Raw genomic sequence first — 12,644 nt, 5'->3', positions numbered from 1 at the left:
TGTTCCAATTCGCCCCCACAGTACTGACACTTATTGGGCCAATGGAGAGCTCCAGCAGGAACTTTGAAGATGCTTTTTGCTGGGGCTCCAGTTTTCAGTAATAGAAGAAGCGCTGGAGAATGGCAGGGGTGCCGGTCTGAGTGGGTCAACGCAGAAGTGGCATGGAGCAACAGGGCCAAGAAAGCCTGGCATGTAGTGGTGGATTTTGGGCGAGTGCCGCTCTGCAATTGTGAGTGACAGATGTTGGGAGTGTGCCAGGTGACCGGCATTCTATAGACAGGAGTGGCGGATCTCACGGGAACGGGGGTAGCAGCAGTACTATGGGGCTAAAAGGCAGCTCCACAGCACAAAACATTGCTCCATATCGCTGGCAGCAGGGCCGAGGCAGAGGCGAGAGAGGCTCCAGCCTCAGGGCGCAGTGTAGGAGGGGGCGCACAACTAACTTAGCTATCATTCCCCTATTGTATTTGAAGCAGAGAGAAATAAGGGCTGGTGCACACCAGAGTGGTTTTTTTAATGCTTGCAGGGGGAAAACCGCTTCGCTAATGAAAGTGAATGGGATGGTGCACACCAGAGCAGTTCGTTTTTTCCACAACTGCAAACTCAGGGGCTGCAGCCTTTTTTAGATTTCTGAGGCGTTTCTGCCTCAATGTTAAAGTATAGGAAAGTGGAAAAATGCTAGATCAGAGCGGTTTCCCAGGCGTTTTTGTTAGCTTTTACTGTAACAATATTTGTAATGTGCTACATAAAAACGCTCCATAAAACATTAGGCATGTTTAGAAAACATCTCTAAACATGCCTAGAATCGCTCTGAAATCTGCTTCAAAAACCTCTAGCGTTTTGCAGATCTGCTAGAGGAGTTTGGTGTGCACTGGGCCTGAGGATACATGGCAGCGTCTGCAAGCCAGATAACCAGAGATTAAGGCCTTGGGGGGGGGGGTTAGCCATTGGGTGATTTTAAAGGTGCGTACACACGCACTACAAGAGGAAACGCTGTCGGCGGATCATTCAGAAACAGCCTTATCAGTCCGCTGACAGCACGTTTAGTCTAATAGCAATCAGTATGTGATGGCTGGGAGGGATGGAGGGGCGCACATTGCTGTCTCAGCCTTGGGTGCTGGAGGAACTTGTCCCAGTTCTGCCCAGCAGCTACGAGTAATGTTCAGATGAATAAGTATTATTCACCTGAGCGCGTCTTTTCCAGCTCAGCCATTGCACAGATGAAACTGGCAACTAGATTTACCGGTAACTCCCATGGGATGGGCAGGTGTTAAATAACTCGCAAGCTACTTATCACCTCAAATAGGATATATAGGGTTGTCACCTCATCCCTTTAAATACCGGCATATATGAATTATACACGCCTTGTGGCTAGTTAGATCCAGTTTAGGCGCTGATTATGTGTGAGTAGCCCCAGAACCTGTATAATTCGTATAATTCATATGTGCCAGTATTTAGTTACCTGGGGACTGCCTGACGCCGGTGGGCGTGGCCGCAGCGGCAACCCCAAGACCACCTAACGCCAATTGGTGCCAAGTCCTGGGGTTGCAGTTTGCAGGAAATCGTGCGCAGGCTGCGCGTGCATCTCCTGCTCGGGGGGCGGAGCTCCACCCCGCCTTCAGTCTCCAAGCAGCGATCGCCACTCGGGAGACTGTTATGCTGGATACACACGGTGCGTTCGCGCACTCGATTTCCCGCTCGATTCCCGTCGATTCGTTTATTTCCAACATGTCCGATTTGGATTTCGATGGATCGTTAGGTCGATTTGGCATACTTTGCATGCGAATCGACCTAACAATCCATCGAAATCCAAATCGTACATGTTGGAAATAAACAAATCGACGGGAATCAAGCGGGAAATCGAGTGCGCGAACGCACCGTGTGTATTCAGCATTAGACAGCGAAACCACCGTCTAATTACATGTACAGCGCTGCGATCATTATCAGCGCTTTACTGGGGACAGCCGTGTGACACGGCTGTCCCCCTGGGAGACCTGAAGGTGATCGGCTGTCATAGGCTGAATCCTATGACAGCTGATCACGCTGATTGGCTGGCGGGGTGAGGGAGGGATGGGGGAACAAATACATAAGAAAAAAATCAATGAAATTTATTTTAAAAAAAAAAGACAAACAAACACAAATAAATAAATAAGCAAACATCCAGGGGGCAGTCTGACCCCACCAACAGAGAGTTCTGTTGGTGGGGAGAAAAGGGGGGGGGGAATCACTTGTGTGCTGTGTTGTGCAGGCCTGCAGCTTGGCCTTAAAGCTGCAGTGGCCAATTCTGAAAAAAAAAGCCTGGTCTTTAGGGGGGTTTAGCACTGTGGCCCTCAAGTGTTTAAAGGGATGAGGTGGCAACCCTGATAGGATATGGCCCATTTAGTGTATATGTGGCTGCACAGTGAGGCTTCTTTTATGCCTCTTTTCCATGGACAGTTGAACTGTGTGCTCAGCAAGCAGTCACCAGGCAGCAGTGAGCAGATACTAGGCAGCAACAAGCAGTTACCAGGCAGTAGTGTTGGGCGAACAGTGTTCGCCACTGTTCGGGTTCTGCAGAACATCACCCTGTTCGGGTGATGTTCGAGTTCGGCCGAACACCTCATGGTGTTCGGCCTTTTAAGTTCGGGTTCGCCCCGAACTTCTGTATGCCCCCGAACAGGGCCGAACAGGGCCCCTGTTCGGGCGAACAGGGCCCTGTTCGGCCGAACAGGCCGCAATACGGCCCCCCTATGAGGTCGCAGGCATAAGGGGGGAGCATGCCCCGATCGCGGGGGGGGGTCGGAAATTCCCCCCACCCCCTCCGCTAGCGCTCCCCCCTCTGCCCGCTTCCCCATTCAAAAGTTTCAAGAAGTACCTGTATAGCGGATGCCCTGGCAGTGGGCGGCACTGTGGAGTGAGGAGGAGGAGGAGTCCGGAGAGTGACGAGTTGAGGGAGGCCGGGCAGCGGGCGTGAGGTCAGAGAAAGGGCGGAAGTTCCGCCCTTTCTCTGACCTCACGCCCGCTGCCCGGCCTCCCTCAACTCGTCACTCTCCGGACTCCTCCTCCTCCTCACTCCACAGTGCCGCCCACTGCCAGGCCATCCGCTATACAGGTACTTCTTGAAACTTTTGAATGGGGAAGCGGGCAGAGGGGGGAGCGCTAGCGGAGGGGGTGGGGGGAATTTCCGACCCCCCCCCGCGATCGGGGCATGCTCCCCCCTTATGCCTGCGACCCCATAGGGCCCCCAAAATAGGGATGTTCGGGAAGTTCGGGGTTCGGCCCGAACATGCCGAACATCTCGGCCATGTTCGGCGAACTTTCCCGAACCCGAACATCCAGGTGTTCGCCCATCACTACCAGGCAGCAGTGAGCGGTTGTGAGAGTTTGAAAGGCTTTTCACTGCCTATCAACAGTCAGTGGAGAAGAGGCCTGAGATTGGCCCTGCAGGCTGCTGTTCACTGCCAAAAGTGCCTGAACTGGGTACATATTGAACCATACAGCAGTGCAAGGAGGCCTGGTCTGATGAATCCCATTTTCTTCTGCCTTCTGATTCTCCTGATCTCGTCCCAATCAACCAGCTGTGGGATGTTCTGGAGACAAAAGTCCATGGAGGGCCCACCTCACAACTTACAGGACGTGAAGGATTATTTTAAGAAAAGCTTCAAGCTAGTGCCAGCTATTCTTGTATCTGTGATTAAAGTGGTCCTGAACTTGTACAGGACAGAAGGAAAACACAGAGAAATGCACACTACATGTATTTAGAGAGCCTGTCTATTGCCCCCTCATATGTCTAATCACACTTTGTAATTTGATCTCTCCCCTGTGTCACATGACTACCACGGCAGAGATGGCAGATAAGCTCATTTGAAAGTACTGACTGTAAACAATATGTCTGTTTCCATGAATCAGGAAGTAGAAACAGGGCAGATTTATTTTAGGATTTGTTGCAGCTGTAACAAAGAAATGTTTTGTTTAAAAGTTATTATGCTGTTGTGTATCTTTTAGAACAGAGAGGACATTTTGAGTTCAGATCCGCTTTAAATGTTTTCCCCAAATCTACATGTACCAAAGACCACATTAGTGGTCAGTGATTGGCCAATTTATTTATTTATTGTATTTATAAAGCGCCAACATATTACGCAGCGCATCCAAAACTGGATGTGTGTACCAAGCTTATGGGTTAACAATATTTGACAGTCTTATGATCATTGGCTCCACTTTTTATTAATCACTCCATTACACTTATCAGAGGGTGAAAACTAGGAATGGTCAATGAGATGCAAATAATTCCGAGTTGATGCAGAATTATATAAATTTGTATGCACATACTGTATATGAAGCTTGAAATTGGGCCAATCAAGTCCCACCAAGGCTTAGGCCACATACACACATCAGACTATGGTCTTTGGAAAATGAAAGATCACAGACCAATCTTACCACCATTCATGTAGTATGAGAGCCATACTCTACACAGTCTTTTCTATGGAGCTGAACTCCACATCAGACAGAAATCTTTGCAAGATGCTGCACACACAGATGCTGCACAGACACAAAAGTTCAGTATCTGCAAAAGATCTGTTCCTGCCAAAAATCCATTCCTGCAAATTGCAATGATAGTCTATGAGATCTGCAGATCGTCATACACACATGATTTAACTGACATTCATCTGCAGATCAAGCAATCATCTGCAGATCTGAAAATCCATCCTGGTGGATCTGATCTGCAGATGAATGTCAGTTAAATCATGTGTGTATGATGATCTGCAGATCTCATAGACTATCATTGCAATTTGCAGGAATGGATTTTTGGCAGGAACAGATCTTTTGCAGATACTGATCTTTAGTGTCTGTACAGCATCTGTGTGTGCAGCATCTTGCAAAGATTTTTTTCTGATGGGGAGTGCAGCTCCATAGAATAGACTGTGTAGAGTATGGCTCTCATACTACATGAAGGGTGGTAAGATTGGTCTGTGATCTTTCATTTTCAAAAGACCATAGTCTGATGTGTGTATTTGGCCTTACATTTAGGCTACTTTCCACGGACCGCTGATAAGCAGTAAAATGCCTCTCAAATTCTCTCAACTGCTCACTGCTGTCTAGTAACTGCTCGTTACTGCTTGGTAACTGCTTGTTGCTGCATGATAACTGCTGACTTCTGCCTGGTAACTGCTTGCTGGGCACACAGCTCAACAGTTTGTGGAAAGGAGGCCTTATTGAGCCATTTTAAAGCTGCATACATTTGCATACAAATTTACATAATCCTGCATAGTGATGTGTGATTCCTCCCTCAGGGATGGCCAATGAGATGCAAATGAATCCACTTTTCATGCAAATATAATGCAAATCAGATGCAGCTTGTATTTGGCCCAATCAAATAAACTTCCTGTTAATTTCAAGCTACATACAATCTGCACGTAAGCTGGAATTATTTGCCTCTCGTTAACCATCTCTAATGACAAAATTCTGGTGGGTTATACTGTAAGAAATGTAATTCTTCAGCGTGACTATGGCATTTTCAGGGGCTTCAATTCACTAAGGCCTGTTTTCCACGAGCAGTTGATAGGCAGTGAAATGCCTCTCGAACTCTCACAACTGCTCACTGCTGCCTGGCAACTGCTTGCCAAGCACACAGTTCAACTGCCTGTGGAAAAGAGGTTTCCATGGATTCCATTGCAACACCCATGCTGATGTGAAGGTAACATTACAATATAACTGCATCGCATCAGCAGTGCGATTTATATTGTCCGATACAACGCAACACTGTGAACGTAGCCTCAGGTTACATTCACAGTGGGAGTTTTGTTGTGCTTCTTGTAAAAACAGGAAGGCAACAGGAAGTTGCACCACACATTATAAGATCATTGCATCCCATGCAGTGAAGCATATAGTCAAAGACAAGCATGCTTCACTGTTAATGCTCGCATTGTGTGGTAATGCAGTGTGATGGAATGCTGCAATAAGTTAGATTGCACCAGATGCACTGTGGACGTCGCATAGGATTTAGATTGCAGTGCGACATTTCATGTTACTATGCGTCCGTTATATCACAACGTGCCACTGTGAATGTAGTCTTAATGTGCTGAATGTAATCCATGTGACTTTTATTGCTATTCTTTATTGTGGAGAACACCAGCCAGTGAAACATCCAGTAACCCATAATTCCCCCCCCCCCCCCCCCACACACACACACACACACACACACTTTTGGGGGCAAAAAAGTGGGTCTAATAAGGTGAAAAATACGGTGTCCAGCCTCCATTGCAGTTCACACTCATTATAACATAGGTGTTATGTAACTGACCACTGTGAACCTAGCCACAGGTTTTTCCCTTCTAGTTTTCAATGAAGGTTAGAAGTATTCAGTAAAAACACTTCTCTTCACTATTATCACTATGTTTTGGAGAGTACATTTGAAATCGGCGCCGGTAGACTTGGGCGCAGGATACAGCGGTATATAGCTGATCCTGCTTCTGCACAAGTCCGGGACGATATAATTACTATTCCCCCTCCAGGCCGCCATGGATAGTGGGGGAATGAAATAATTTGGCTACCAGCGATTGCTGGAGGCCGAATTATGTTTTTAAGCAACCTCGGCTCCGTCTTCTGAAGGAGCCGACGTTACTCACTGAGCGCTTCAATAGGAGTGATTCCTATTGAAGTCTATGGAGGCGCCGGCTGTGCCCAAATCTAGCAGCGCTGAAAAGCACTGCTCCGGTTTTGGAGGCCATTACAGTTTTGATATGAAAGCTTTATTATTTATCTGCATTGTCCTTTCCCATTTTTAGTGATTTGTATCATATATATGTATATGTGTATATGTAAGAGTAGACTGTACTATTGATTAGGAATGATCAAATAACATGCCTCCCAACTTTTTGAGATGAGAAAGAGGGACACTTAAGCCCTGCCCCTGCCACACCCCTGATCACGCCCCATCACACCCCTTGTCACACATACCATGAATATTTCATACGAAAAATATATTGTTTTATAATTCAACCCACACTGGTCCTTTCTATCCTGGTTCATTTTCCTTCATATTAACATTTTAAAATTGGTAATATGAATTTAAAGGCTGTGAATAAAGTTTCAATAAAGAGTCAAACACTTTTTTTTTTAGTAGAGAAATATATATATATTTACATAGAAAGAGGGACAAAGTCCTGAAAGAGGGAAACATGAGCAGGAAAGAGGGATAGGGCTCCAAAAGAGGGACAGTTGGGAGCTATGAAATAATTTCTCCTTGCATTCAGATTTCATGCAAACCTAATGCAGCTTAAACTTGGACCAATAAAAATTGACAGGAAGTTATTCTGATTGGTCCAATTTCAAGTTGCATATCATTTACCTGAAAATTGAAAACAATTGCATCTCATTGATCATGCCTTGATACCTGCATAGCAAACTGCCACCTTTGATGTTGCCTAATAACAGTATGTTACATATAATTCAAGGACGTTATAATTGTTTGCAGCAATACCTTTTGCATGATGGGAAAGGGAAGCCGGATTGTGGTTTGTGGTCTTGCAAGAGTTGGAAAAACAGCCGTACTTGAGCAGGTGATTTATGGCAATCACATTGTTGGTAAGTCTGTTTTCTTGAGCACAACATATCAATATGGCACTAAAGGGAATAAGATAAACACAAAGGAAGGAAGAAGCCCCACTGTAAGGGCTCACTGTTGTTTCTAAAAACGGATGGCTCAGTGCCATGCATTTGACTGAAATCCAAATGAGGTCACTTATTTGTATAGTGTTGACATCTTTAGGCCTCTTTTCCACGGACTGTTGAGCTGTGTGCTCAGCAAGCAGTTACCAAGCAGCAGTGAGCAGTTATCAGGCAGCAGCAAGTAGTTGTGAGCGTTTACGAGGCATTTCCCTGCTTATCAACTGTCCGTGGAAATGAGGCCTAAGGCCTCATTTCCACGAGCAGTTGATAAGCATTAAAAAGCCTCTCACAACTACTTGCTGATGCCTGGCAACTGCTCACTGCTGCCAGCTAACTGCTTGCTGAGCACACAGTTCAACTGCCCATGGAAATGAGCCCTAATAGCACTGACTGTCGGCTCATAATCTAAGGATCCTTTCACACGAGCAGTTGATAGGCAGTGAAAAGCCTGTAGAACTCTCACAACTGCTGGCTGTTGCTTGGTAACTGCTCACTGAGCACACAGTTCAGCTGCCCATGTGAAAGGGGCCCTAAGGCTACATGCAAACCGTAGATCGCCTGCAGGCTAGCAACCTGTCTGTTACTATGGGGAGGAGCAGAGGGATGTCACATCGGAGTGGGATAGAGCTGGACCGTTGAGTGTGAAGAATAATGCACTGGAGGGGGAAGGGGAGGGGGGAGAGGATACCCGGGCAGGCATCAGAGGTTGCTAAAGCCCTGACATACTTGATTTTTGGGTGACCTTGAACAGCTGTTGTGTTCACACACTAGATAATCGCCTACTCCAACATCCCATGGGTGGTATGGGAGGGGCTTAGGTGGTTACAATGACAGCTGTAGCATGATAAAAACAAGGAACACCAAGAGCCCCAATAGTGTAATATGTACTGGTAAATGGTTACTAGATAGAGTAAATATTAATACTCACAAACCAGGGTTACCATTAGGCAACCACAGTAAAAGCAGGTGGGGAGATTTTCCTGACCCCACTCAGGAATAAGAAGTTGCTCTCTGTAGATGAGAAAAAGGGGGTTCAAACCTCCACCCAGGGTGGACTCAATATTATGCAGGAGAACCGAGGCGCCAAAAGGATAAAAGGAAGCTTAATGAGCTTAAAAACCAAATTCTTGGTAAATAGAGGAGGTAGTGGTGGACTTACCTCCTCCAAGTAGACACACAACGACTGTAGTAAAGACAGTCAATGTATTTTATTTATGAACTCCAAATATGCAACGCGTTTCGCAGGTTTAATCCCACTTCATCAGGAAATAAAAACGGAGCACTAGCATATGTGGTCAGTAGAAGAGCCAGGCACCTCTGTAGCATGATGAATAAAATGTATAACAGAGTGCAAGCTATGAAATGAATAACAAATACCAAGACCCAAAAGGGTCAGAGAGCCCTGCCCTTGCGAGCTTACAGTCTAAAGTATGGAGACATTCTATTCATATCCATTCAGTAGATATATTCACTAAGATTGCTGAGCAATAGCAAAAGATGCTGTGCTTGCCTTTGACAGGTCAGGAGCACAGCGACACTCTGGAAGATGTGTATATTGCTTCTGTGGAGACAGATCGCGGTGTGAGAGAACAGCTCCGTCTGTATGAGACGCAGGGACTTCAGGAAGGAATGGATCTGCCAAAACATTACTTCTCCATCGCTGATGGCTTCATTCTCGTCTACAGCGTGGATAGCTTGGAATCTTTTCGGAAGGTTGAGCAGCTTAAAAGAGATGTTGACAGTTTCAGGGATAAAAAAGAGGTGTGTGTTACAGAACTGCTCTGAGCGCACATTGTGGGTGTAGTGAAATGTGTGTTTAGTAGAAAGAAGAAATAACGTTTATTTCCATTGCGCCTCCAGTCGGGTGCAGAGGAACATGGAAAATCTGCATTTTTGAACACCATGTAAATTTACAGCTTTAGTAAACTACCTCTTTCTCTTTACAATACAATGAATACACAAGAGGACAATTGTTTTCCATCTACAGTATTTTCTGTGAAAATCTTAAGGTGCGTACACACTCCGGATGTCTTCAAACGACGGGTCATCAGAAATCCGGAGTGTGTACGTAGCTTTACTCTTACGGTGTCCACAAATTACTGTTTGTGGCATTGATGTCCTGCACATACGATCCTAATGATCGAATCTGGCAAAAATCAATGCAGCAACATGGCTGCCTGATCATTGTCTTGATCAATCCGGCATGCTGGAAATATCTCACTCAAACGGACTCGGTCGGGTGGGTGGCGGTAGCGGCATTTGATCTCCCGATATACGACAAACCCCTGGCCAGTCTCCCTCCATGTGTAATGTGTACTCCACCAGGCTATGCAGAGTGTTGCAGGCTCACCTGTGTGCAGTTGCACCTCCTCCTGTCTTCTCTTAATCGCCTCTGGGCACCTGTACCCCGTGACCCTACTGCATGTACTAACGCCACGTAGGTGGTGGGTCACCGAGCACAAGCGCCCCTGGACTGGTGGTAATGGAGGAAGATGTGGAACACAGGAAGAAGTGCGTCAGTGGACAGGCGAGCCTGCAGCACTCTGCGCAGCCTGGTGGGGTACACATTACACGTGGAGGGAGACGCTGAGTTCCTGACAGTTTTGGAATTTCAGTAAAAAATAGGTGTAAATGCAGAATTTTTTTTTTAATTTATTTATTTTTCCCCCCCAATTTCCACATGACAAATGCCACGATTATAAAATGTCTCAATATTTTTTTTGGCTTGCCCCGATTAAAATGATTCCATTCATGCTATGTTGTCGATACTAGTTGCGCATATAGCGGACCATTCTCTCCAGCCTGTGCATCTGTAGCGATTGGATGCGATTGCTAGCGCACAGTTTGGGGACCCCAGTGCTGTACAGATACATCACTAGGCAACAGCACAGTGATGCCTCTATACAGCGTCGGGTTCCTGAACAGTCATCCTAGTGATCGCATCCGGTGGCAGTCATTTCAGGTGGCAAGATTGTTTCGGATTGGCTAAGTAAAGGTGACACAATGGGTTAATTGGTTGGGTGAGGGTTAAAACTTCAATATAGAATTTTTTTTAATATCACACTGTCACTTTCATAAAAAAAAACAAGTTTTTTTTTTCTTTTCTTTTTTTCCTTCAACTTTATTGAATGGGCACGGAAGCAGTGATTAGTGCACATCCAGAACTTACAGGAGCACTAAATTGGACGTGAGATTCATGTCCAAAAACCATAAGTGGTTTAAGTAGTTAAATGTTGTAATAACAAGAAAAAATGGGCAAATAATATGTGTGAGTTTTATCTACAGGAGCATTATTTTATTTTAAAAATAGTTTTTTTGTTTTGTTTTTTAAGCAGAACTGAAGAATGTATTAAGACAAAGTGTTTCGCTTACCTGGGGCTTCTGCCAGCTCCGTGCAGCTTTCCTGTCCCGCGCCAGTCCTTCAGGATCCTCCGTTCTTCTGCCACCAGCTAATTTTGTTACAGTCTACAGCAACTGCGCCTGCGCGCCCCGAGCCACACTAGCTTTTTCCACGTTCCAGCCTGCATTAGCATCCTGTGCTATTAGTGCAGAACGCTATTGTGGGTTAGAATGTGAAAAAAAGCTACGTGTTGCTCGGTGCGTGCAAGCGCAGTTGCCGTTGACTTATACGGCGACGGTAATGAAACTAGCTGGCAGCGGGAGAACGGAGGATCGTGGGGGACCGGTGCGGGACAGGAAGGCTGAACGGGGCTGGCAGAAGCCCCCAGGTAAGTGAAATACTTGGTTTTAATACATTCTTCAGCCCTACTTTAACTTTAAAATGCATAGAACATAAAGTAATTACGAAAAAAAAATCACCTACAAAAAGCCCAATTTGTGGTGAAAAAACAATGTAGAGATCACTAAGGTGTAATAAGTAGTGAGGAAGTTATTGGCAAATGAATAGGAGGAATGCTGAAATGTGAAAATTGCTCTGGTCCATAAGGGGAACACCACCTGTAGTGGTCAAGTGGTTAAAAACCTTAGTTTAGTTAAAGACTAAAGTGATTAATTTACTGATATTAAAGTGTATATATATTTTTTTTAATTTAAGGTAGTGACAATTGTTCTGGGAAATAAAGCAGACCTTGTGGACGAGAGACAAGTGGATGCTGAAATGGCCTCACAATGGGCAAAAGCTGAAAGAGTAAAATTGTGGGAGGTCTCTGTGGCTGACAGGAAAACCTTGATTGAACCATTTACAACCATGGCCAGCAAACTTAATCAGATCCAAAGCAAATCATCCTTCCCTTTACCTGGGAGAAAAAGTAAGGGAACCGCATCTTCTGACAGCTAAGTATCTTCTCATGTGTAGTTCCTTTACTCCTCTTCGGATCAAGGATAGACTTTACAAGTGGTTGCAATATTTCCTTGTAGCTTGATCTGAAGATATCTGCAGGATGCTATTGCATACAGATGTGCAGAGTGCACACGGTTTAACAAAAATACTGTTTATTGGTTTATTTACACCATCTTCTATCACAGCAGCTCTGTCCTTGCCCATGGTATTTGTTAGAAAAAAGCAGATGCTTTAGTTGTAGTGATAGAATTGTGTAATTGTGTATTTCTGTATAGATGGAGAATCAAGGCTGTTAGAGCTCAGAAAAGGCAGATCTTATTCCTTTATTCTTTGTCAGAGAGGAAAATGGAATTTATCTAATTTATCTGGAAAACCAAAGTCAGGGCTCTGTAGTATCTACACAGTGAATGTGTGTGGTCTTGACCTGTATTCATCTGATTAAATACTCTGTACACATCCGCTCCTTCCAAGAGAGACTATTGCTTTTTTTCACAGTGTGGTTCTCAAGCTTGTTCTGGTGCTGTCAATCCTGCTGGCTTCGGCGTGACGTCCCCATCTGAGTGGCACCTGGTATCTCCCACACGGAGCGTGAAATTGTATTGGTCATCAGGTCAACATACAAATTGTTGCTTTTGTTCCACTGGATTTTTGCCATGTTCACATTCATTTGTAAAATAAATCTTTCACTTTTAAACAA

General features: G+C 45.2%; 1 protein-coding gene across 7 annotated transcripts in view; it reads left to right on the top strand.

Annotated features, from left to right (window-relative positions):
- The window catches only part of NKIRAS1 (NFKB inhibitor interacting Ras like 1), a 22,577-nt gene extending 9,933 nt beyond the window's left edge, over positions 1-12,644 (top strand). For 5 of the 7 annotated variants that reach the window (XM_068236144.1, XM_068236139.1, XM_068236141.1 and 2 more), the window contains exons 2-5: positions 7,454-7,563; positions 9,167-9,408; positions 11,702-11,915; positions 12,443-12,644. In XM_068236144.1, coding sequence (XP_068092245.1) covers positions 7,467-7,563; positions 9,167-9,408; positions 11,702-11,915; positions 12,443-12,507 — 618 coding nt within the window. In that variant the 5' untranslated portion in view covers positions 7,454-7,466 and the 3' untranslated portion in view covers positions 12,508-12,644. Of the gene's footprint in view, positions 1-5,231; positions 5,394-5,600; positions 5,675-7,453; positions 7,564-9,166; positions 9,409-11,701; positions 11,916-12,442 lie in introns of those variants that run through there. The other 2 variants (XM_068236138.1, XM_068236142.1) reach the window with 2 other exon arrangements.

This window comes from Hyperolius riggenbachi, chromosome 5 (assembly GCF_040937935.1).
Source record: "Hyperolius riggenbachi isolate aHypRig1 chromosome 5, aHypRig1.pri, whole genome shotgun sequence".
Classification (NCBI taxonomy): domain Eukaryota; kingdom Metazoa; phylum Chordata; class Amphibia; order Anura; family Hyperoliidae; genus Hyperolius; species Hyperolius riggenbachi.
Note: the sequence above shows the minus strand (reverse complement) of the source record. Positions and strands in the feature narration are given on the sequence as shown.